This window comes from Peromyscus californicus, unplaced genomic scaffold (genome assembly GCF_007827085.1).
Source record: "Peromyscus californicus insignis strain IS unplaced genomic scaffold, ASM782708v3 Scaffold_3__1_contigs__length_106647218, whole genome shotgun sequence".
NCBI classification, from domain to species: Eukaryota; Metazoa; Chordata; class Mammalia; order Rodentia; family Cricetidae; genus Peromyscus; species Peromyscus californicus.
This window is the reverse complement of record NW_026294551.1, coordinates 33,673,468-33,699,563: the sequence shown is the minus strand read 5'-3', so window position 1 is coordinate 33,699,563 and position 26,096 is coordinate 33,673,468. Positions and strand designations below refer to the sequence as shown.

Here is a 26,096-nt window from a genome sequence, read left to right as displayed (position 1 = left end):
CCAGTAGCTAGGAGAAATTAACTGGAAGATTCCACTGCGTGTGTGTGTGTGTGTGTGTGTGTGTGTGTGTGTGTGTGTGTGCGCGCGCGCGTGTGCGTGTGCGTGTGTGTGTGTACATATGGAAGCCAGAGGTCACCATTGAGTGTCTGCCTCAATCGCTCTCCACCTTATATTTTAAGGCAGGGTCTGTCGCTGAACCTGGATTTCCTGAGTTCTGCTAGCCTGGCTGGCCAGTGAGCCAGGGATTCTCCCGTTTCCACCTCCACAGCTCTGGGGTTACAAACTAGTACCACTGACCCAGTTTTTATATGAGTGATGGTATCTAAATTCAAATCTTCATGAATACATAGCAAACACTTTACAGACTGAGCTATATCCAAAGCCTCTGCTATTTAATTGAATAATAATAGTAGTGATGATGATGATGATAATAATAATAAATGATCACCAAATCTTATCCAGAAACTCTGGAAACAGCTGGTACATTCAGCAGAGACTCAGGGTTACATGGTTCCTCTGAAATATGATAAATGTGTCAGTGAATGAACTGAAATGCTTAAATGACTTGAAAAATAGCTTACTATCCCTGAAATAGCTTACTATTCCACTCATGATATGACCTCAATTCTCGAAGAATGCCACCCCTCAAAAGAAGTTACTGCACGAGTCCTCGGAAGGCTGCTAACTAGATCTTTTCATCTAAATTAACTATTTCCATCTTAATCATACTGTATTCTTCTTCCTTAGGCCTCTGGGGAAACAGAGAAGAGCAGCGTGGTGCCTTCGGCTGTTAACCTTCATACAGCACCTCAGCTGGAGGGTTAACCTAACCACAGCCATACACCACAACCTCCAGAGCCAGGAAGACAGAACAAGGAAAAATCTGGTCAAACAAAGGGCTGGCTTGCAACTTCAGTTTCTGTTTAGTTTTGTGTTTTGTAGTGCTGGGGACAGGACCCTGGGCCTTCTTCAGGGTCAGCAACCCCTCAATCACTGAGCGAAATCCACCTATGAAATCCAGTGGTTTTCAAACTGTTTCCAGAAAAACAGAGAGTGCCCTGGGGTTAGCTGGGGACAAAGAGGCAGCCACATGCCTAGGACTCAGCAGCTGCCCCACCCTAGCCTTAGCACTTCTGCTTACCGGGCCGCCCCCACCCCCCACCCTCACACCAACTTCATCTGAGCCAAAAAGTTCTGCTGATTCACAAAGAATCTCAAAACCACCAACTCCCCCCCCACTAAGAAAACTAAAGTCCAGAGAAGGGAAGTGTCTCACTATGGCTAAAAGTGGAAGGTAGGTGTTGAAAACCCAGGCGTCCCCACCAGCAGGCACTTCCGGGGAAACCATGTCACACACTCATCACCAGCTGCCAGACCTGGGATGAGCACACGGCTTCCACTCCTGAACATTTTCCAGCTATCCTACCGGGCTGAGCCATCCAGCCCTCACAGAGGCGGCTGCGAGGCACCTACAGCAGACCCCCCCTCAAAACTGTTTATCTTTACTTCATTACAACATGAAGTCTTCAGTGACAGGCCTTGGGGCAAGGCCTCAGCTCTGGCAGGCGTTTGAGAAGGAAGCCTCACCCATATCGCACAGAGGTGAGTCCCAGGGTGCCCTAATTACTGTCGAGACACCCAGAACATCAAGTCCCTCCCTTGAGATTAGTCTTCCGGGTGGGCGAGGCCACCACAGGGCTATCAGAAGAATGAAGCAGGATCTCTGCCTATCCCTAAACAGTTCACAAGGTTTTCTGCCTTCAAGCCTAGAGGCAGAACTCAGGGTTAAAATAAAAAAATAAAAAAAACCACTAGGGAAAAGGGTGACCTTGCATTCATGCTAAGGTACTAAGACTGGTATGTTATATTTAGGAATATATATGTATATACACATGTATGTGGTAACAATTAATGAAAAGAGAAGCCATACATTTGAAAGAGACCAAGGAGGGGTATATGGGAGGTCTGGAAGGAGGAAAGGGAAGGGAGAAATGTTGTAATTATATTATAATCTCAAAATTTTAAAGTAAAAAAAAAAAAAAAGATGGTTTCTCTGGGTATAAGAAGTTGGGGCCCAGGACTGTGTGGAGAGGGAGAAGGACTGGGGTACCACAACCTTTGGTTCAGAACTTTTCAAATACTTTCTGTTGAAAGCCAACTGTATCATTGGCAGCTTTCAGTAAAGGCCCTTGAAACTGTCTGGACTCAATATAGCATTGGAGTACACACCTATAACTTCAGCACTTTCGAGGTAGAGGCAGGAGGATTGTCAAGAGTTCAAGGCCAGCTGGGCGGTGCACACCTTTAATCCCAGCACTTGGGAGGCAGAGCCAGGTGGGTTTCTGTGAGTTCGAGGCCGGCCTGGTCTACAGAGCGAGATCCAGGACAGGAGAAACCCTGTCTCAAAAAGCCAAAAAAAAAAAAAAGAGTTCAAGGCCATACTAGGCTACACAGCAAGATCCTGTCTCCAAAATGAATAAATGAATGAAAGTAAGACCAGTAAATAGGGCTTCGTTTGATACACCCTTGCTTTAGGTTGTCTTAGAAGCATGTGAGGCCCCTCCCAGGATTGGCTGGACCAAACAGAGTCCATCATTGCTAAGCTGGATGCTCCTAAGAAACAAGCAGAGAGGTGTAAGGAGGTCTGACCTGAAGGCAAAGAAGCTACTTTACCTGAAGCCACATGACCAGGGGCAGTTCTGAGAAGTTCTTGCAAGGGTTGGTCGCATAATAGAGCCACCAGAACATGTGGGCATCTTTTCGGACAGTCACGTAATCCCATGCTTCCTTGCCTTCTTGTGCGGGCCAGTCGATGGCAGCTCCTGAAACTGAAGCTCAGCGTCATTTCCTGAGGAACATCTAACACCCAGGTTAGTGCCAAGCCTGGGAGAGATGGTCAGTCAGGCTAGAGATGATGCTGTATGCTATTGGTAATTCACCTACCTCAGCATATGTACCCATAAGGAAGAACAAAGACAAAAAGAAAGAAAGAAAGTCAGTTGAGTACGTTTGTGTACCCCTTTAATCCAGCACTTGAGAGGCAGAGACAGGTGGATCTCTGTGCATTTGAGGCCAGTTCCGTCTATGAAGTGAGTTCCAGGCCAGCCAGGGCTACCAAGTGAGACCCTACCTCAAAAACACACAAACCAATAAACAAAGACCCACCTACTTCAGCTATGGAAAAGAGAAATCAAACACTTCTCTCTTGGGCAACACAGTGGGACCATTTGTAAAGGGAAAAGGCTGAGAGTAAAGGTCAGTTGTGGAACATTAGCGTGACCTGTGCCAGGCCCTGGGTTCAATTCCCAGCCAAGGAGGGTGGGTGCGGTGAGGGTGGGTGGAGACAGGGAGGGAAGAAGCCCCAGGTGGCCTCTGCTTTTTGCTGCCTTCTTCCTGCTTTCGAGCCTCTTCCGCAAGTAAAAGAGCAAAGACTGGGCCCAGCAGGGAAGAGACGGACGTGGATGAAAAGATGATGCTGTCTTGTGGCCAGGTCCATAATCTTATCACTGGGGAGATGGAAGACAGGAGGACCAGGAGTCTGTGTCCAACCTAAGCACATGCTGGGTTTGAGGCCAACTGGGGAAACAAGAAATCCTAACTTTAAAAAAAAATACAAAGAATAAAATAAAATACAGTGAAACAGAGAAGGAGGAAGAAGATTAAGAAAACCAAAGAGTGGAGCTGAGGAAATTTGGTCAGTCAGTCAAGTGTTCACCTTGCAAGCACAAAGACCAAAGTGCAATCTCCAGCTAAATGTGGCTTGTGCTTGTAATTCCAGGTCCGGGGCTAGAGACAGGCAAATCCTGCGGCTTGCTGGCCAGCCAGCCTAGCCTACCTGGAGAGTTTTGGACCAGTGAGAGTCCTTATCTTCAAAAAAAGGTGGATAGTCCCCGAGGAACAACACCTGTGATTGTCTTCTGACCTCCATAAGTATTTGTGCATATGCATTGAAACACACACACACACACACACACACACACACACACAGTGGCACATGCATACCCTTCCTACGCTCACAAAACAAAAAATGCAAAAAAAAAATGAAATAAAATTTAAAAGGCTGGAAAGATGGTTCAGCTGGTAAGAGCAATGTCTGCTTTTCCAGAGGCCCAGGGTTCGATTCCCAGCATCCACATGGCAGCTCACAACCTTCTGTAACTCCAGTTTCAGGGCATCCAAAGCCTTCTCCTAACCCCGGAGGGCACCAGGCATATACATAGCACACAAACATACATGCAGGCAAAACAAAATAAAACATGTTTTTGCAGGTGGTGGTGCTCGCCTTTAACCCCAGCACTTGAGAGGCAGAAGCAAATAGAGCTCTGTGAGTTCAAAGTCAGTCTGGTCTACAGAGTTAGTTCTAGGACAGCCAGGGCTACACAGAGAAACCCTGTCCCAGGGTGGGAAATGTAATAAAATGAGAGTCAATTTCCAAATCATTCCACAAAATAAATTTGCCCCCAAACAGGCCAGTGGAGTCAGCTGATATCTGTCTGTTCTAAGCCAGCAGAGGAGGCAGGCGTTGTTTCAAAGCAACACTCCAGGGGTGGTAGGATTTGCAGGGGTCTGTTTGGCCTCTGATCTCAGCTCAACCAAATGACCCTATAACGTCACTAGGCAGCCAACCGAGCAGAAAGGGGAGGTGGCTTTTAGACCGTAAAGTCTCACTCATCAGCAGTTTCCTGAAACCGCACGTTTTTGTACAACCACCTCTACCTCCGCGTAGAGGAATCAGGAAAGGGCAGAAAAGGAACTCTGAACTAAAACATAAACAAAAATTAAGAGGTTCAAAAGCGATATAAATTATGCAAGGGAAGAACGGGGGGTGGGGTAATGTGTTTAAAAAAAAAAAACAACAACAACCACGAATCCACTAGCAAATTCTAGAAGGAGGCACCCACCACCGGTACGCCTTCCTCGGGAACCTACCTGCGCTCAGGCCCAGTAGAAGCGACAGCAGCAGCAGCCACAGTCGGGCCGAACAGATCCGCCACGCCGGCTCCATGGTGAACACAGCGCCGCAGCATCAGCAACAGGCTGGACCCAGCCGGGCAGCGCGTGACGGCGGTGGGTGGGCCATGGGCGGGGCCATGGGCGGAGTCGGGGCGGGGCCTAAGCGGGCCCTGAGGCTCCCAGTGTTCGGCGCGCCCTCTGCCGGTCGGACCCACCCAGGACCTCCGGGCAGGGCTCTCCAATGGTTCTATCGAGTTAGGTCTCTCTGTATTTAGGGAGGTTTTGGGAGGAGGCAGTTAATGTATCATTTGGTTACAAAGTCGGGGAGGGTTGAGAAACAAGAGGGATAACCTCCATTCTCCCTGACCTGCCCGTGTTTGTCCTCTCCAAAAAAAAAAAAAGGCCTAGTATTTTATTTTGTAAGACTTGTTCTTTTTTTTTTTTTTTGGTTTTTCGAGACAGGGTTTCTCTGTGTAGTTTTGCAACTTTCCTGGAACTCACTTGGTAGCCCAGGCTGGCCTCGAACTCACAGAGATCCGCCTGGCTTTGCCTCCCAAGTGCTGGGATTAAAGGCGTGCGCCACCACCGCCCGGCAAGACTTGTTCTTATTAGTGTGTGTGTGTGTGTGTGTGTGTGTGTGTGTGTGTGTGTGTCTAAGTGCATATACCACATGTGTGGGTTTATGCAAAAGAAGGAGTGGGGTTCCCTGGAGTTGGAGTTATAGGCAGCTATGGGTGGCAGCTCAGGATGGATGCTGGAAACTGAACTTGGGTCCTCTGGAAAAGCAACAAGTGCTCTTAACCAGTGAGCCGGCTCTTCATCCCAGGCCTAACATTTTTAAAACTACATTTGCCTCCACTCACATTAAGTCAGAGGAAGCATGAATCAGCAGGTCATTTAAAACCAGATTCCATCTTCATTTGCTCATAAGTTTTGGTTATATCTTCTTAAACATAAAAAAATGTAATTTTTTAAATCTCTTGATAGCATGTGATCAACATCATACATATAAAAAAAATTAAGGCTCCAGTCAAAGCAGAGACAAATAGTAATTATGACAGACAAGGGTCATGACAGGAAAATATCAGAGATGAAATATTCTAGAGATTATTGTTGGCAAGGAAACCCACAAAAACTAGAGGAATATCTAGGATTCCTATCTTCCTCTGCAGTTTTCCAGACGGCTAGCTTAATGAACCTTTCAAAATGATACTTTTTTTATTGGCTGCTTTATTCCAGTGGCACTTCAAGCTGTCGGGCGTATATCCCAGGTAACCCAAAAGACGTGTGATGATGGGCTGCTAGATGCAGGGGTGGTTTGAGCCCTGTTTTGAACTTCAGCATGTAAATTTAAATGGCCCGTTGGTGTGATAACAGGAAAAGTAACTTACCTCTAGACGTAGGTGCATTCAAATCCAGTTCAGTTGTTGCATTTCTGAAATCAGAAGAGTGTAAACCAGGACCCAGAGATGAGTGAGTTCACCTGCAGCCCATTTGCACACAGCAGCCAGAATGAAACCAGAGCAAGGCAGTTCTGCCACCAGCCGGCAGTGAGAAGGACTCGGCCCTCCTCCTGCCCTGTGTGGATGTACACTCATCCACTCTGTTCAGTCCCGGCTGATGGCATTCACTTTGCCAGGCTGGGGGATGTTTCTCGGTGGTAGAGTGCTTGCCCAGTGTGTACAAAAAGCCCTGTGTTCGATCTCTAGCATTGCGAAATAAGCAAATGGTGTTGCCAAAATCATTGCGCAGGAGTCTATGTGTGTAGCTTAACACCCGTGACTCGGGGTAGGATAGACACCGAGAAGAACTGCTAGGTCAAAGAGCTTATGCACTGATCATTTAGACAGATGTTGCCAAGTGCCGCATGACAGGTATGTGCCAGGTCATTTAAAAAAAGAGGTAGTGGCAAATGGAGACAGGAGGATCAGGAATTCAGGTTCGTCCTAAGCTACACAGCAAGTCCAGGGCAGTTCAGGCTATACAAGACCATGTCTCAAAAAAAAGTTTGGTTTTCTTGGGGGTGGGAGTGGGGTGGGGGCTGGGAGTGTGTGTGCTAAAGAGATGACTTGGTAGTTAAGAGCACTTGCTGCTCTTGCTGGGTCCGGGTTTGGTTTCCAGCACCCACATAGTAGCCTACAATAATTTTGTATTTGTAACTCCAGTTCCAGGAGACCTGATGCCCTCTTCTGGCCTCAACAGGCTCCAAGAAGGCACCAGGCATATATGTGACACATCACACACACACACACACACACACACACACACACACACACACACACACACAGACAAACACACATAACATATAAGTAAATCTAAAAAAAACTTCTTGCCGGACGGTAGTGGCGCACGCCTTTAATCCCAGCACTCAGGAGGCAGAGGCAGGCAGATCTCTGTGAGTTCAAGGTCAGCCTGGGCTACAGAGTGAGATACAGGAAAGGCGCAAAAGAAAGAAAGAAATTAAAATTTGGGGCTGGAGAGGTGGCTCAGAGGTTAAGAGCACTGACTGCTTTTCAAGAGGTCCTGAGTTCAATTCCCGAACCCACATGATGGCTCACAACCATCTGTAATGAGATCTGGCAACCTCTTCTGTGTACATAATAAATAAACAAATCTTTAAAACACACACACACACACACAAAAAAAAAGGGGGGGGGAACTTCTTTGGGAGTCCAGGAATGGTGGTGTATGCTTTTAATCCCAGCACTAGGAATGCAGAGGCAAGTGGATTTTGGTGAGTTCAAGACCATCTAGGTCTACATAGTGAAACACTGTTTCAAGAAGAAAGAAAGGGGGGCTGGAGTTAAGAGTACTGGCTGCTTTCCCATAGGATGTGGGTTCAATTCCCAGCACCCATATAGTGGTTCACAACCATCCATCATGCTATTTCCAGGGCCTCTGATGCCCTCTTCTGGACTCCTTGGGCAATGCATGCATGGGACACACATACAGGCAGGCAGAACACCCATACACATAAAAATAAATAAATCACAGGGCAGAGGTGGTGCATGCCTTTAATTCCAGCACTCTGGAGGCAGAGGCAGATGGATTTTGAGGCCAGCCTAGTCTACAGAGTGAGCTCCAGGACAGCCAGGGCTAAACAGAGAAACCCTGTCTCAAAAAAAACAAAACAAAAAATTAGAAAGAAAAAAATCATTTTAATTTTATTTATTTTTTAGTAGGGGGATGTGCATGCCAGGGCACATGTGGAAGTCAGAGGACAGCTTGCAGGAGTTGGTCCTCTCCCACCATGTGAGTGCCAGGGACCTACCTCAGGTTGTCAAATCCTTAACCTTGGAGCCACCTCCCCAGCCCTCAAGCTGTTTGTTTTCAACATGAGGTGAGACTCAGCGCCTGGTACCAGGGCTTGTGTAGAGGCCAGAAGGCAAGGATGAAAAAAACAAGCTCTAAGAGGGGAGGTCTCATCCACAGGAAGGGGTGAGGAATGGGGTCACAAAAGCCACAAGGACCTGGAGGCGCTGTGGGGTTACGGGCAACTCCAGAGAGAAAACAGGAGAAAGGGGAAGAAAGGGGGCACAGTAGCCCATTTGGGCCAAAGGAAACTGCAGGATTGCAGCTCCAGGGGGGGAGAGATGGGGCCAGGGGAAGAGGGCCAGTCATAGCCTTAAAGAACGTGAATGGGGATACCTCCACCTCCAAGAGTACCAGAGGGGGGTTGGACAGTCAATGGTCACTTCCTTGGACTCAGAGAAACGTTTACACTGACCAAAGGAGAAACTTATCCGATTGCCGCTGGTGGGTGGGGTGCTGAGCCATCAGTGAGCCGGAAGGTGAGTCTGTTCCCAGGGCACTGCAGATGAGGGATAGGGTCCCACTGCATCTCAGATCACGAGGGAGAGCACAGGCACCAGGAGAGCCTATCCCAGTCACTGCACCCAATGTTAGACCAAATGTTAGTGTTGCAGCTCTGATGGAAATGTATCCTGACAGTCGAGAGCACAGGAATACCACAGAGTCACTGTAATTGTTGCAGCTTACAGCTCTGCTCCAGGGAAAGGTTTCCTCAACTCTGTTCTGTTGGGGGAGGATTTCCCCAGCAAAGTCATTACAGCTCTGCTCTGCTGGGGCGGGGGAGTTTCCCCAGCAAAAGTGTTACAGTTTTGCTCTGCTCTAGCAAAAGTTGTCACACTGCAAAATAAAACTCACACAAGATATTTATTGGGAAGGGAAAATCCAGGAGGGTGGTTGCCTCTAGGGTGAGAAGCAGCAGCAAATTGAACAGAATACAGAGCTTATATAGGGTTTCTTGGGGGGAGGGGGTAAAGCTTTCCAGGGTGGCTTGGGATTGGTGGGTTTTTGTGGTGATTCTGGCACAAGCTCAGAGATTGGTGGGATTTGTACTTTAGGGATTTTAGGGATTAGTAAAATTCTGTGGCATGACTCTGGGACAAGCTCAGGGATTGGTGGGATTTCAAGGCCTTGGCCCTGGTCTTGGGGTCAAGTCAGGGTCGGGGAGTTTTTCCTTGGTCCTTTTTACCCTACAACCTTTGCCTCCCAAGTGCTGGGATTAAAGGCATGGCCACCATGTCCACGGCTTTATTCTATGTTATTTTGATTGCCTGTGCTCCACTAATAACTATGATGGTAATGTAGGGCTGGACTGTAGCTGAGGGATAAGACATTTCCCTAGCATATATAATACAACTCTTTGGCTTTGATCCAAACACCAAAAGAAAGTAATGGTGATTTAATCAAAAGTAATGGTAATCTAATCCGGAAGACCTAAGGATTAGAATAAAAAGAAACTTTTTTCAGTGTGCCTGACTGCCAAGTCCCAACCATTCACTGGTCTAATGACCTTGGGAGGTGTTGCTTAACTTCTCTGAACATTAATATTTCTGAAATCTTCCAAATAAGAATAAGAGGTCATACTTTATAACTTTGTGATGGGGCTGGAGCCCAGGGCCACATGATGTTAGGAAATGACTCTATCAACTGTGCTATATCCACAGCTTAAAGTTACTACTTTTTATTGTTCTTAGAGGACAAGCCTTGATTTTAATTGTTTTAAAAAGCTTCACAGGGGGCTGGAGAGATGGCTCAGAGGTTAAGAGCACTAGCTGCTCTTCCAGAGGTCCTGAGTTCAATGCCCAGCAACCACAGGATGGCTCACAACCATCTGTAACGAGATCTGGTGCCCTCTTCTGGCCTGCAGGCATACATGCAGGCAAAACACTGTATACCTAATAAATAAATAAATCTTAAAAAAAAAAAAGCTCCATATTTATTTAACTTTCTGATTCTCCACTTGTGCCTTCAACACTTTCACGGTTTTTCTGCCTCAAGAAAAGGAAAGCATGCTTGATCTGGTCACGGACACAGCACAACATAGAACCCCTGAGGGCCCAAGGACATGTGTTTTTGTTTGTTTTAGACATTCTCATGAGAACTTTAGGTCTCACAGCACAAATCCTTTGGATTCTGCCTGGACAAACACTACATGTGGATTTTGGTGCTTTCTTGATCTTTCTGGTATAAAGGTTAAAATCATATTAGAGGGTTTGGGGGTCAGGCTGCTTACTATTTGTACAGGCTTTTTTTTTTTTTTCCATACACGAACCGATATCTTAGGAGACATCGTGACAGATGCTTGCATATATTCAGACCTTACAATCAGTGCTGGCAAAGAATGGAGTAGCCGGAGCTCACGACGGGAGCCTGCAGTACACACTTACGCCTCTAGGCGGCGCGCGCACACGCAAACGGCCTCGGGGCGGGGGCGGGGGGGCGGGGGCCGAGCCGCGGAGCACGCCTCTCCGTAGCCCTGTGGAACCTCTCGGCTTCCGTTGAGCATGAGCAAGATGGCAGCCTCCGAGACGGTTAGGCTACGGCTTCAATTTGACTACCCGCCGCCGGCCACGCCGCACTGCACGGTCTTCTGGCTTCTGGTGGACCTGAACAGATGCCGAGTTGTCACGGATCTCATCAGTCTCATCCGCCAGCGCTTCGGCTTCAGTTCCGGGGCGCTCCTGGGCCTCTACCTGGAAGGGGGGCTGCTGCCCCCGGCCGAGAGCGCGCGCCTGGTGAGAGACAACGACTGCCTCAGGTGTGCGGGGGGCGCGCGGCGCGGGCGGGCGGGCGTGGGCGCGGGCGGGCGGGCGCGTGGGTGGGTGGGGTGTGCGGGCGGGCGGGGGCGCGCTGGCCGGGCCGCGCGTCCACCGACCCGGGTGGCGAGCTGACTGCAGGGAGGCACAGGCGGGGAGATGCTGAGTGGTCCAGCCCGTTGGATGGTGGGGAGCATCCTTCCCTCTGCCTCTGCCTTCCCATCCCGGGGAGGCTAGACTTGGAGCAGCGCCGATGCTCAAGGGGAGGGCCGCCCCGTGGTCACTCGGCCCGCCAGGCTCTGTGTGCCGTGCGCGTGGCCACAGACCCGCCTTCTCTGGGCAGCACTCGGTGCGGGGAGACCGAAGCAGGAAGGATAGTAATGTTTTCTTAAGCATGCGTGCAAAGTCCCCCCTTAGCTCCTTGGCGATGATGTCCGCTGAGGCTAATGGTGGGTGTCATTCTGCGTCTCGGTCCATGTGCCATTGGGTTCCTTTGAATTGCTTTTGGAATCCATTTCAGTTGTGAATAGGGACGCAGACCCGGGGGTCGGGGTCGGGGTGGGGAGAGTGTTTCAGTTGCTAGACTGCTTGCCTAACAACAAAGCCCCTAGATTCGATCCCCAGCCACCCAAACAGGGAATCCCAGCACTGGGGAGGTGGAGACAGGTGATTCAGAAGTTCAAAGTCATTCTTGGCTAAATAGTTCAAGGTCAGCTTGGCACACATAAGACTCTGTTTAAAAAAAAAAAAAGTAAACGCCGGACAGAGTGGCCCATGCCTTTAGTCTCAGCACTCAGAGGCAGGTGGATCTCTGAGTTCAAGGCCTTGGTCTTCATAGCGAGTTCCACGACAGCCAGGGCTCTGTAGAGAGACCCTGACTCAAAAAACAAAACAACAACAGAATAGGAACACACAATAACTTACGTTTTGTTTTATTTTGTGGTGCTGAGTTTGGAACTCAGAGCCTCATACATGCTGGGCAAGTACTCTGTCACTGAGTATATTCCCAAACCTCACACAATATAGTTTTAAATATACTTTTAGAAATTGAAAAACTAAGCCAGACGTGGTGGTACATGCCTTTAATCCCAACACACTCAGGAGTCAGAGGCAAGCAGGTCTCTGTGAGTTCGAAGCCAGTCTTGTCTACATAGTGAGTTCCAGTCAGTGAGGGTTATGTAGAGAAACCTTGTCTCAAACAACAACAAAGAAATTTTTTAAAAAGTTGACACTGAAGTGAGTATCCAGGAGTGATTGTAGTGTGACTAGTTGACACATGGCTTAGTTATTATCTCAGATGGTGGTGAGATGTGATGGATCATTCCAGTTCACATTCATGTCTTGGCTGAATTAGTCCATCCCCCCTCCCCCACCTTTAAGCTTCAGCTAAAGTGAATTAATTACAGAATTGTAAACCAGACTATTTCTTGCTTGCCTTTGTTATTTAATATTGCTTTCCCTAGAGAGTGTCACATTTACAAGATTTCTTCAGACCATCAGGGAATTGAACTCTAAACAATGACCATATCTTCGTATCTCTCTCTTAAATCAGGAATACTATTAGTAATTTTTATTAGTAATGTTTTTATTTATTAGTAATGTTCAGCTTCAGGTGACAACTTGAAATAGTCCAAATTTCAAAGTTCTTCCCCTCACCCCTTTGATTTTTGAGGCAAATTCTCTCGTGTAAACCAGGCTGGCCTTGAACTACAGAGATCTACTTGCTTCTGTCTCCCAAGTGCTGGGATTAAAGGCATTCAAGGCTCTTTTCCCTTTTTCTTTTTTCTTTTTTGAGATAGGGCTTCTTGATGTAGACCAGGCAGGCTTTGAACACAGAGACCCACCTGCCTCTGCCTCCTAAGTGCTGGGATTAAAGGCATTTGCTACCATGCCTGGCTGCTCTTTTTCCTTTCCTTTTTATTGACTGAAATAAGTCCATTCTCGTTGCAATTGAAGGACTAGTTAAACAAAGAGAAAGAGCTGTGTCTCTATTAATTTTAATGAATTAATAACTTGCTGCTGGCTACAGTTAATACTTAGATTAATGGATTACCTAGGAATTACATTTCTTAAATTTATTTTATTTTATGTATATGAATGTTCTGTCTGCATGTACAATTTTATGCCAGAAGAGGGCATCAGATTCTACTATAGATGGTTGTGAGCCACCATGTGGTTGCTGGGAATTGAACTCAGGACCTCTGGAAGATCAGCCACTATTCTTAACCGCTACGCCATCTTTCCAGCCCAAATTACATTCTTATAATGATGTTAATGATGTCAAAAACAACAGTGAAATCTGTTACAAGTAATAATTGTAGCAGATGACAGGGAAATTCCTCCTAAATGCCTCAAATGAACAATTGCATCTGGAAAAATGGTACCTCTGTGGGCCTGAGAATGTAGCTCAGTAGTTGAATGAGTGTTTGCCTAGCTAGCGTGCCTGAGGCCCTAGATTCAGCCAGGGAGCTAGAGAGGTGGATGTAGTGAGCCTCACTGGTAAATGATGTAGATCATAGTAAAAACAAAACAAAACAAAACAAAAACTACATGATTCAGTAGCTAAGAGCACTGTCTATTCTTCTAGAGGACACTGGTTCAGGGTTCGGGTCCCAGCACCTACATGATAGGTCACTACAGTCGAGGATCTGATGCCCTCTTCTGGCCTTTATGGATACTGCATACACATGGGGCACAAACATACATGCATGCAGTCAAAACACCCAAACAAAGAAAAAGAAATAAAAATCTCAAAAAAATTTAATTAAAAAAATATTTAGGCAACTAAATGTGAAAGTTTGGGGGTTTGTTTGTTGGTACTCTTTTTTTTTTCCCGGTTTTTCGAGACGGGGTTTCTCTGTGTAGCTTTGCGCCTTTCCTGGATCTTGCTCCGTAGACCAGGCTGGCCTCGAACTCACAAAGATCCGCCTGTCTCTGCCTCCAGAGTGCTGGGATTAAAGGCGTGCGCCACCACCGCCGCCCGGCATTGTTACTTACTCTTTCAAATTGTCTTCCCCTGACAGATTCATTATGTGTATATGTGTCTGTCTTGTATGTGTATGTGTGCATATGCATTGGGTGGGCATGCATGTCTGTAAATTTATGCAGAGGTTGATGCCTAGTGCCTTTCTCAGTTAGGATCGACCTTATTTTTCTGAGACGGGATCTCTCACTGAACCTGGAACCAAGCTAGGCTGGCCTGGCCAGTGAGCTCCAGGGATCTGCCTGGCTCTGTCTGTCTCCATTTCCCCGGTGCTGTAATCAACATTCAGATTCATTTTATGTTTTTACTCATTTTAAAGCAAAGCTGGATGGTTAATATGTTCACCTTTTAGAATGGCTAACGCACACATTGTAGAAAGATTATGAATTCAGAAAAAAGGGGGCATGAAGTTGGGGGTATCTGAGAGAAGCTGGAAGCTGGTGTTTGTGTGTGAATGTGATTGAAATTAATTTTATGTGTGTATGAAATTGTCAATAAATAAAAATGTTATATTGTTAAAAAAAAAGATTGAATTTTGAAGATAGGCAAGTCAAGGTTGGAATATTCTTCTACTACTTATCAGCCCTGGGTCTTGGAAGGCCCCTGTTTGAGTTGTAGTTTTGAGACCTGTGACATGAAAGATTTCTAGTTCGTTGGTAATGTTTAAGTTAGAAAGAAATGTGAGGGACACAGTAGATATTAAGTTAATAAAACTAGCCACAATGAGCAAGGCATGATGATACTGCCTTTAATCCCAGCACTCAGGAGGAGGAAGAGGCAGGTGGATCTCTGTGTGTTGGAGGCCAGCCTGGTCTCCTTAGCAAGTTCCAGGCCATCTAAGGTGACATAGTGAGACCCTGTGTCAAAACAACAAAGACAAAACAAAAGTAACCAATGAACGGGTTGTGCTCTGTGGGTCATTTTGTGGAGCTTTCATCCTTAGGCTGTGTGACAGTCTGCCGCTGTGGCCGTGTGGAACTGCATCGTGGAGCTCTGCTTGCTAGTTGCTCTCTCTTTTGGCAGGGTTAAGTTAGAAGATGGAGGACTCCCTGAGAATCTGGTCGTAAGCAATGGTGGCGACTCTCATTTTGTACCCAGAAAAGCGAAGAAGCGGGCTTTTAAGTTGGTGGAGGATGAAGAGACGGAACTGGGTTCCAAGTACTCAAAGAAGCCCTGGAAAAAGCAGGAGGAGGGCCATAGTGAGAAGGCCTTGGGCCCGGAAACAAAACAGGTTCCAGATGAGATGGGGAGGGCGAGAAACAAGAGAAAGAGCAAAGTGACCGGCAGCCCAGCAGAGGGGGAGGAAGAGGAGGCCAAAAAGAAATCACCAAAAAGAAAGGAGAAAAGTGAACATAAGAAGCAGACCAAGGCCTCCAAGTCTTCCAAAACACCAGCGCCCAAGGAGTGGAGCCCACAGAACTTCAGCTCGCCCAGGGGCTCCCCCAGGGGCTCCCCCAAGGGCTCCCCGAAGGGCTCCCCCAAGTGCTCCCCCAGGAGCAGCCTTACTAAAGCCCGGAGGAAAAGCAACGCGGGACCCAAAGGGAGCCCAGCCTACCTGTCAGAGTCGGATTCTGGTCCAGAGTCAGTCGGTGCTGACCACTGCGGTGTCACAGTGCAGGGGGGCACCTTTTCAGAGAAACTGTCAGCTGAGCTGTTGAAAGATGGGCCTGCTACAAAAACTGCAGCTGCCACCAGACAGGCCTCAAAGCCTGCCTTCACCTTCAGCTCTGGCAAGGGCAAGGCCGCCAGAACCTCGTCATCCAGTTCAGACTCCAGTTCGGAGTCAGAGGACCAGTTTGTGGTGTCCAAGAACATCCCTGAGGGCACGTCGGACTTCTTAAAGGCAGCAGGCCTCTTTGCAGGGCAAGGGTGTCCAGAGCTGATGTTGCAGACTCCGGGAATTATGGGATGGAAACCTTCTGACTCAAGCAGAGGCAGGCAAACTTCTCCCAGTGTGCCTGTCTCCACCAGTTTGGGAAGAGGATGGGGACGAGGAGAGGACTTCTTGTTTGGGAAGGGACTGAGGGGCCGGGGTGTCCGGGGCCGAGGTCGAGGCCGAGGCCATGCTATCTCCTGTATCTTAAATAGAAGCTCTGAGAGCCAGAAGCAGAAACAGTTAAATGACATCCTAACGAACTCATCCATTGTGATCCAGGTAAGGAGTCATTGTGAATTGGCCTCCTCCCTTTCCCTGTGGTGTGCATCTTAGCTCTGTGGCAGGTACCCCTTCTCTCACCAGTAACGAAGTCAAACGTGATTGTTTTCCAGAATCCTGTAGAGACACACAAGAAGGACTATAGCCTGTTGCCACAGTTGGCAGCTGCCCCTCAAGTCGGCGAAAAGATTGCATTTAAGGTATATGTTAAAACAGCACCAACTGTAACAAAGGCAAGATTACCATCCCCCACATACACACAAGGCTTACTTAGTGACTCTTACTAAGTAATGTCTCCAAAAACTGTCTGCATGTGTCAGAAGTCATGGTGGGGCCTCAGGTGGGGGGAGTGTGCACCTCTGCATGGCACCTGTTCCTGGGGTAGGAAAGCAGTCCCAGGAGGGGGCGGGGCTAAGGGGGTTTGGGTACTTGTAGGATTCTTTTTCTTTTTTAGCTTTTGGAACTCACATCGGACTACTCTCCTGATGTCTCTGATTACAAGGTAAGGCTGTTTCTATGAACATAATGAAGTCAGCTGGTTGTGGTGGGGTGCACCTGTTGTCCAAGTTACTCAGGAGGCTGAGACAGGAAATCATTTGAGCCTAGGAGTTCACAGCTTGCCTGGGCAATATAGTGAGCCTCCATCTCTTTAAAAAAAAATAAATAGCCGGGCGGTGGTGGCGCATGCCTTAATCCCAGCACTCGGGAGGCAGAGCCAGGCGGATCTCTGTGAGTTCGAGGCCAGCCTGGACTACCAAGTGAGTTCCAGGAAAGGCGCAAAGCTACACAGAGAAACCCTGTCTCGAAAAACCAAAAAAAAAAAAAAAAAATTAAAAAATAAATATATAAATAAATAAATAAAAAGATTAAATTGTCATTATGTCAGAAACTTGTTCAGGGTAGCAGCACCCACCTTTAGTCCTGGCACTCAGGAGACTGAGGCAGGAGAATTTTGAATCTGAAGTGAACTAGGCTGACATAGGGAGATCCTGTTTCAAAAAATTTTTTTTTTTTGGTTTTTCGAGACAGGGTTTCTCTGTGTAGCTTTGCGCCTTTCCTGGAACTCACTTGGTAGTCCAGGCTGGCCTCGAACTCACAGAGATCCTCCTGACTCTGCCTCCCAAGTGCTGGGATCAAAGGCGTGCGCCACCACCGCCCAGCTCAAAATGTTTTTAAATAGATGAAGTATGGGGCTAGAGAGATGTCTCAGTGGTTAAGAGCCCTGGCTGCTCTTCCAAAGGTCCTGAGTTCAATCCCCAGCAACCACATGGTAGCTTACAACCATCTATAATGGGATCTGATTCCTTCTTCTGGCTTGCAGGTACACATGCAGATAGAACACTCATACACATAAAAAAATGAAAAACTCTTAAAAATGAAATATTGATATATTTGAATAATACTTGCATGGATAATATAGACATTTTCATAAATAATGTCATAAAGGAGGATGAGAGTCCTCTGGACATTTTAGAAGTGTCACTGTGAAGTCTCCTAGGCTTCTGTTGCTGACACTTGAGAAGAAAACAGGGTGGGAATGATGAGCTCCACGTGGAGTACAGGGACTATTGTGCTTCTGCAGAGCAAGCTTAGGGCCTGTCTCAAAAATAAAAAGCTACACGAAGACAAGATAAATAAGTCAATAAAAAGCACCTCTTGTCTGTGCTCAGAGTGTAAGGGGAGGTTCTGAGTGGTGGGGCTGGAGAGATGGCTCAGCATTAAGGAGTGCTTGCTGGCTACTCTTAGAAAGGACTAGAGATAGCTGGGCAGTGGTGGTGCACACCTTAATAATCCCAACACTTGGGAGGCAGAGGCAGGCGGATCTCTGTGAGTTTGAGGCCAGCCGGTCTACACATCGAGTTCCAGGTGAGTCAGGGCTTTTACACAGAGAAACCCGGTCTTACAAAACATCGAAAAAGAGCTCATCGGTTGGCCTCAGTATATGGCCCCACAGCTGTCTCACCATTGCTACTCAGTAGCAGGGCAGTGGTTCCTCTCTTTCAGTGTTGTTCATTTATTTTTTGAGGCAAGGTTTCTCTATGTAGCCCTGGCTGTCTTGGAACTCACTCTGTAGACCAAGCTGGCTTCAAACACAGAGATCCCCCTTCCTCTACTACAGTTAAAGGGAACACCACCACACCCACCCGGTTTAAGTTTTTTTTTTATGATTTATTTATTTTTATTTTATTTGCATTGGTGTTTGATATGTTTCTGCTGATGCAAAAGTCCAGGTCAAACCAGATTAAAAGCAGATAAATGCAGGTTTATTGGGTATTGATCTCATGTGGGTTCACAGGCCCCAGTGAACAGGGTCAGAGAAGCCACATGCCTGAGCTAAGGCAGGGAGGTTTTATAGGTGAGGGTTGATGACGTACGAGCCAGGAGCTAGGCATGTGCCCAAGTATGGTCAGAAGCCAAGCCCCTTGGCAGGCACTTGGGTGGTCATGTCAGAAAGGTGGGTTGCTACTAGAAATGGGTAATTGGGCTTTTGGTGCTATTCGTTTGCTCAGAATTTTCTCTGTGTCTGGGGGGTGGGGCGGGAGGTGCTGGGGAAGTAGGGCAGCCCAGGTTTCCTAGCTTGTGCAGGGGCTAACAGGGGTTCCAACCAAACAGTGTTTTGCCTGCATGTATGTCTGTGTGAGGCTGTCGAATCCCTTCAAGCTGAGTTACAGACAGTTGTGAGCTGCTATATGGGTTCTGGGAATTGAACCCAGGTCCCCTGGAAGAGCAGACAGTGCTCTTAACCTCGGAGTCATCTCTCCAGCCCTCCTCCACCCCCCTTTTAAATTTTTTTTTTTTTTTTTTTTTTTTTTTTTGAGACAGGGTTTCTCTGTGTAGCTTTGAGCCTCTCCTGGAACTCACTTGGTAGCCCAGGCTGGCCTCGAAGTCACAGAGATCCGCCTGGCTCTGCCTCCCGAGTGGTGGGATTAAAGGCGTGCGCCACCACCGCCCGGCCCCCCTTTTAAATTTTTGAGGGGCAGTGTCTTAGCTATGTAGTTCAAGCTAGCCTCAAATTCATATGCCTCCTGCCCTCTGCCTCTGAGTGCTTGGATTACAGGCACGCACCCTCCCATCTAGCATCATTGCGTCTCCACGCAGCTGGAAACCAACTTTAAACCTGGGGACCTGGGAAGAAGCAGCTTGTGACCTTTTCAGTGACAAGGTGCCTTCCTGTCCCTGCTCGGGGGTTGGGCCCACGCTTTCGAGTGGCCCCCGCAGTGCCGGGACCCGAAGCACTGCTGTGTATGAAGAAGGCTGTGACGCTATTCCTCCTGTGAGCACACTGCTCTAGTCCACCTCCTCCCTCACCCCATCAATTCTGGGGACCTATTATAATGTTTTCCTTTTGTCAAGTGCTGTAGCTATCTGCCAGTCAGGACAAACGTGGGTCTGTTGTACCTCTGTCAACAACATTTCTGTATATTCAGGGAGAGTGCTCGTCACTCCATTGTTGTTTTTATTCCTCTACATGTTGATTTGTTGAGATAAATTTATATCACATGAAAGCAGCCATTTTACAGTCTACTTACTTAGTGTCCTTTAGTACATTACAATGCTTTACATGGAGACTTTTGACTTGGTCTTTTATTTTTGGAAGGAAGGAAAAATACTAAGCCACAACCCAGAGACCCAGCAAGTGGACATAGAAGTCCTCTCGTCCTTACCAGGTGAGTCTTTTAGAGGCGGGTGTGGAGAGTTAGACTCCATCCCACAATGCATGCTGAGCAGTCTTTACACCTAGAGGTGTGCTCTCCCTTGGCCTCCGCTCTCCTGGTATAGTTCTCTGCTCTCTACTACCTGTCAGCACACTGTGCTCCTGGGACCTGTAGCACCTTCTCCTTGGATGGAGACATTGGGCTGATTGTTCTTATCACTGTCATTATACACTTGGCAGGAGATTGTAAGTACTGGTGAGCGTGAACTGGAAGAGCGTTACTTCTAGGAAACTTACACTGAATGCTGATTCGGGGAGGTGCCAGAAAAACTGCTAGTCAGCTGTTTGCATAGGTCAGCTAGAAAAGAGCAAAAGAAAGCCGGGCTGTGGTGACAGCACATGCCTTAAATCCCAGCATGTGGGAGGCAGAGGCAGGCTTGGCCTCTGTGAGTTCACGGACAGCCTGGTCTACAGAGATGGTTCCAGGACAGCCAGGGCTACACAGAGAAGTCCTGTCTCAGAAAACAAAAACAAACAAACAAAAAGATCAAAAGAAATTTTGTAAAAATCTAGGAAGAATCTACATGTAGATACCTTGGAAACCTTTACATTTCTGTGTCATTTTCTTACATCTTTTTTGTGTAAGGGATCAGAATCATGGCTTATGTCCCCTGGAGAGGTGCTCTACCACTGCGCTACATTCCCTGTCCTCTAATATGGGCTTAGAAACAAGCAGAGTTGGGTGTGATTCCGGCCCCTGAGAGGGGAGGAGGCAGGAGGCTCCCGAGCTTGCGGCCAGCCTGAGCAGCTATAGAGGGAGGTCTCATGGAGGGAAGACAAGAGAGAGGGTGCTCAAGTGTCCAAAGCATGTGCATGCACAAAGAAGCCCTGGGTTCCATCCCAGTGCTGCCTAAAACTGGGCACAGTGGCACACTCCTGTAGTCCCAGCATGCAGGAGGTTGAGGCAGGAAGATTAGGAGTTCATGGTCATCCTCAGCTACATAGAAAGTTAGAGGTCAGCCTGGGCTACATAAAACCCTGTCTCCAAAAAAAAGGGAAAAAAAATTGGAAATAGAAACTGAAAATTGCAGAGAATTTATTGGGGATATAGCTTATAAAAAAAATCATTTTAGTGGGGTGGTGGCGGTGCTCGCTTTTAATCCCAGTACTTGGGAGGCAGAGGCAGATGGATCTCTGTGAGTTCAAGGCCAGCCTGGTCTACAGAGTAAGCTTCAGTACAGCCAATGCTGTTACACAGAGAAGCTCTGTCTCAAAAAACAAATGAAAAAAATCCGTCTTTCTAGTGAACAGGACCCACTCAGAAGGTTGGCAGATGAACATGCTTTTGTGTATTAAATGCAGAATAAAATGTGTGAAATGTGTGTATACGTTTAAGTTTATACTCTTTATATTTTATGATGCTGGGGATTAGCTAACCCCAGGACCTCAATGGCATATTGTAAATGATTCTCACACCTATTGGTCCTGAAACCCTGGAACGAGGGCTTTTACTGTGTATAGCTTGGGTACCTAACCAGGAAGTAGGATAAATGGACAGTTGGGATCTTGGAGATAGCTCAGATAAAAGTTTTGTAAAAAGTTTGCTGGCAAATATGAGGAGGACTGGCGGTTGGTTCCCAGAACCAGTAGACAAAAGCCTGGAGTGATGCTGGGTGCTTGGAATCTCTGCTGGAGAGGTAGGGAAGGTGGGTTCCTGGGACCTGGTGACCAGCTAGCCTAGCCGGATCAGTAAGAATCCATGCTTCAACAGCAACAAAGTGCTAGGAACTCCCTGAGCAAAGGATCAAGAAGGGTCATGTTTGAAGTGCCATCCTCATGAGCCTGAGTCGAGTTGTGTGGAACTGGCCAGCAGTGGGAATGGTAGCACTGTGCCTGCCTGTGTCCTTCCTGACTTCAGTGGAACTGGCTGTGATGAAAAGGATGACGGTGTTCAGGTGACACCAGCACAAAGCTTCATAAAGTGGCTCACACCTCAGGTCACCCCTGAAGTTACAGCACTCGGATACTGAGGCAGAAGGGTTTTGAATTTGAGTCAGGTGTGGCTCAAACCAAAACAAACGAAAGCCTGCGAAGTAAAAAGGAAGCTTCTCAGCTAGGTGGTGGTGGACCACGCCTTTAATCCCAGCACCCCAGAGGCAGTGGCAGGCTGATCTCTGAGTTCGAGGCTAACCTGGTCTACAGAGTGAGTTCCAGGACAGCCAGGGCTACACAGAGAAACCCTGTCTCAAAAAACAAAACAAACAGAAACTTCTCGGAGCTGAGCTGTTGCATGGTATCAGGAGCTCAGAGGATCCAAGCTCTGAAGGGAGCAGCTGGGGCACGAGGCACAGAAGGACGTGTGGAGGCTGCAGGAGGCAAGCAGGACCCACTTACAGAGACATGAACACGTCTGTCCAGTGCATGCTCTTCTAGATTCGAGTACACAGTATGCGTTCGCTAGTTTTGTTTGTTTTTTTTTTAATTTCTTTGTACAGTAAAGATTTTTAAAGTTTGGGGGGTTTGTTGGGTTTGTTTTAATTTCAGTTTGTTTGTTTGTTTGTTTTTTGAGAATTTCATACATGAGTACTGTATTCACATCATTTTTCCCCCTCTTCCACCCCCAGGACCAACTTCTGTGGTCCCCGTCCCCCCCACCCCCAGTTTTTTTAAAAACATGTATTGTGTGTGTGTGTGTGTGTGTGTGTGTGTGTGTGTGTGTGTGTGTGTGTTTGGGCATGTGATGGTCAGGACAACTTTCAAGAGTTGATTCTTTTCTTCTACCGCACGGGTCCTAGAGATCAAACACACCATCCTCAGGCTTGTGCAGCAAGCCCTTTGCTTTGCTGAGCCCTTTCACTGTCCCCCCTCCCCTTTCTATGAGCTGGAGGCTTAAAGACCCCCAAGGAACTTGCTATGTAGCCAATGATGACCTTGAACTTGTGATTCTCCTCCTGAGCACTAGGATTAGAGGTGATCACAGCCATGCCTAGTTTTATGGGGTGCTGGGAATTGAACCCAGAGCTTTGCACATGCTAGACAAGCACTCTACCAACTGAGCTGTTGTATCCCTGGTGAGATTTTCAATACTTTGATGAATATTTTTTTAAAGGTTTTCAGATGATCATAATTTTGCCCATCAATTACTGATTGCATGGTTTCAGCTTGTTTGAACATTTTTCTAATCCCACATTATTGTACAAGGCTGAAACCTGCTCGTGTTTCTAAGTTTAGGCACATCTGATTTTTTTAAAACAACATTCCATACCTTCCCTCGTGAAACAAAGATTGTCTTTTGGGAGTATCTTATGGTTTTACATTCTATATTGGGTATTCTCAGTGGGTTTTTCAAGCCCAAGTCATTCTGATGAAGGGAAGCTCATCTCTGATAAATGCTAAGGAGGTTCTGTTGCTGGCACAGGGCCATGTTTTCTCTAGCAGTACGACACTTTCCTGAATGTCCCAGTGGGTTGAAATCCCTGTGAGGAACATCTAACCACAGAGAAATGACGCACTGTCTTTCTGCCCTCTGCTCTCAGCTCTGAAAGAACCCGGGAAGTTTGATTTGGTCTATCACAATGAGAACGGAACCGAGGTGGTGGAGTACGCCGTGACGCAAGAGAGGAGGGTAGGCGAGCTGCTCTTAAGACTTTTGACAGAAGGGGGTGGGGATATGAAAGGTGACATTACAGCTTCCTGAACCACTTGGCTCTGGGGCACTTAGTCTTCCTGTGGAAAGCAAACAAGTACCAAGTTCCAAAGCAGGGTGCTACCATGGACCTCCCAGAACCCACTTGGGGTGCTACCATGGACCTCCCAGAACCCACTTGGGGTGCTACCATGGACCTCCCAGAACCCACTTGGGGTGCTACCGTGGACCTCCCAGAACCCACTTGGGGTGCTACTATGGACCTCCCAGAGCCCATGTGGGGTGCTACCTTGGACCTCCTAGAGCCCTTGTGGGGTGCTACCGTGGACCTCCCAGAGCCCACATGGCAACACACCCAAACACTGCCCTGTAGGAACGCATAGCATTGATTGAAAACTCGAGTTGTGTAGGTTCCCGTAGGAGCGGGCATATGTCAGACTTTATATACCAAATACCCTGAGAGCCACTGCTATAGCTTGAGCTTAGCCACGTGACCAGACTCAGCTCCAGAAGAAGTATGAACTCAGAAGCCTCCCTCATTACCAGTTGTTACTGCCCCTCAGGTTCTCCAGTCCTGACCTACGTGGCATGGATGGCATAAAGAATGACATGACACGGTGATTCTGTCCTATGATAGTCTATTTTATTTTAATGTTTAATTACATTTATTTATTGTGTGTGTATGCCACCGCATGCATGTGGAGCTCAGAAGACAACTCTCAGTTATCTGCTCTCGCCTTCCACCGTGTGGGTCCTGAGGATGGAACTCGGGCTTGTTGTCAGGCTTGGTAGCACGCACCTTTACCTGCTGAACCGTCTTGCCGGCCCTAACGTGTGGGAGAGCACATGGTCTGTGTGTTTCCCTCTGTTCAGAGCCAGCAGTCAGTTGGTGGCAATAGCTGTTTGGCAGCTTGATTATAGTTAAGACAATGGTCCCTCCTTGTGCTCATATTTCAAATGTTTTTCTTATTTTGCTGTTATATTTAAGTGCTGAAAACTCTTGTTTTGTCTGAACTCGGAGCCTGTGGAGACCCAACCAGACTGTGCTGCCTGTCTTTTAAGGTAGAAGAGCCTCTTAGGATTTTTTTTCCTAGAAACACATTCTTAGAATTTTTGGCAGTATCATCTCCTATACGTCTATGTTTATAATATTTAAACCATATAATTTTTTGTTGATACGTTCCTGGAAAAACTGCAAGAAGAAAACCTGTAGTTTCCCTTTTTGACACCAGCTGGCTCTCATCATTCACCCTTGCTGAGTGCTTGGGGCATCTCTATTGGAAAATTGTGTGATAGCTCCGGTTCTGCACAGAAATGTACTTAACTAACCTGTAATGTTTACCTTAAAATCTATGTGACGTCAAAGTGAGTTCATTAAATTGGATGTTTGGTGTTTTTCCTCAGATCAGTGTGCACTGGAAAGAATTGATTGATCCAAGACTGATTATTGACTCTTCAAATAGCATCTCAAGTAAATAGCTTGTCTGCACATAAGCTCTGACCTCATCACCTCGAAGTCTATAAGTATTGTTTGTGACCGTGACCATAGCCTGGAGTTGTAAGAAGAAGATTAAATGTCGTTTGGACTCTCTGTTATCTTCACTTTACCATATTAGAAAAAGAGATCTACCTCATCGTTTAGAGTGACATGGGTGTTAGTTTGTGGACCTTTATTTCCCTCGGGCTAAGTTCAGTAACCCAATTGAAAGTGCGGTGTTCCCTGTGGGCGGACCAGTATGGCAGGACGCTTGCCTCTCTTCCACCTGTCAGACCACAGTAGCAATCGTCAGGAGGAGTTTACAGTACCACACGCAAGATCGTGCTGTGCATCTTGTTTTTTAAGTCACATTTTCAAATACGAAGGCATGTTTCTTGACTTAATTTTTTACCATGTGAGTTGTTCCGTTAAGCCGGAGCATCTCACGCATTCCGAGTATTTTATACTTGTCATCCTCAAGACTTAATGGAGTTGGATTTGTTGCAGGTGTGAGTTAAGGAATCCTTTCCCATTGTTCCAGCTGTAAAATACAGGGTTCTCAGGGCCTGTGTGTGTAGAGGGCAGTGGGAAGACAACCTCGTATTGCCTGGAGGACAATTGGCCTCCCACTGCCAGAGGGCTGGCCATGAACCTCAGACTAGGGGGCAAGTGACCTTGCCACCGAGGATGCCGGGAGTCTTGGCTCAGTGTGCTGAAGTGAGGATCTTGAACAGAAACTTGCTTTTCTGTTACTATTCAGCAAAGCTAAAGGCTGAATATAAACTGTGCAAATTGCTTTAACAAAAACTCAGATCCCTCCTTCAGCTTTGCAAATTTTTAAATAAAATCATATTGAACTCAATTTCCATGCTGAGTTATCATGTTTGAGTCCTACAAATGGTCATCTTGGTTTTATAATCATTTTTATAACAAGGCAGCTTGCTTTGCACCTGGGAGGCCCAGACAGGAAGTTTAAAAGTTCAGGGACAGCCTGGGCTGCATAGTGGGATAGTATCTCAAAAAAGTTGTTGTTGTTGTTGTTGTTGTTATTATTATTATTATTATTATTATTATTATTATTATTATTGCTTTGACCCAGTCACTTGTCAAAAAGTGTGGTTCAGTGGAGCTCCATACGATCTGGGAGCTGTTGGATCAGTGA

General features: G+C 47.0%; 2 protein-coding genes across 2 annotated transcripts in view; one reads left to right on the top strand and one right to left on the bottom strand.

Moving 5' to 3' along the window:
- The window catches only part of Scpep1 (serine carboxypeptidase 1), a 32,037-nt gene extending 26,974 nt beyond the window's left edge, over positions 1 to 5,063 (bottom strand). The window contains exons 1-2 of the mRNA XM_052757400.1: positions 4,930 to 5,063; positions 2,674 to 2,828 (exon numbers count right to left, since the gene is read on the bottom strand). Coding sequence (XP_052613360.1) covers positions 2,674 to 2,828; positions 4,930 to 5,005 — 231 coding nt within the window. The 5' untranslated portion in view covers positions 5,006 to 5,063. The remainder of the gene's footprint in view (positions 1 to 2,673; positions 2,829 to 4,929) is intronic.
- A 5,669-nt stretch (positions 5,064 to 10,732) lies between these two features.
- Positions 10,733 to 25,796, top strand: Coil (coilin). Its single transcript, XM_052757623.1, has 7 exons — positions 10,733 to 11,020; positions 15,025 to 16,156; positions 16,270 to 16,356; positions 16,611 to 16,658; positions 19,755 to 19,824; positions 23,348 to 23,436; positions 24,862 to 25,796. Exons 1-7 carry the CDS (start codon positions 10,767 to 10,769, stop codon positions 24,934 to 24,936), a joined length of 1,755 nt encoding a protein of 584 aa, XP_052613583.1. The 5' UTR covers positions 10,733 to 10,766; the 3' UTR covers positions 24,937 to 25,796.
- Positions 25,797 to 26,096: the final 300 nt, after the last annotated feature.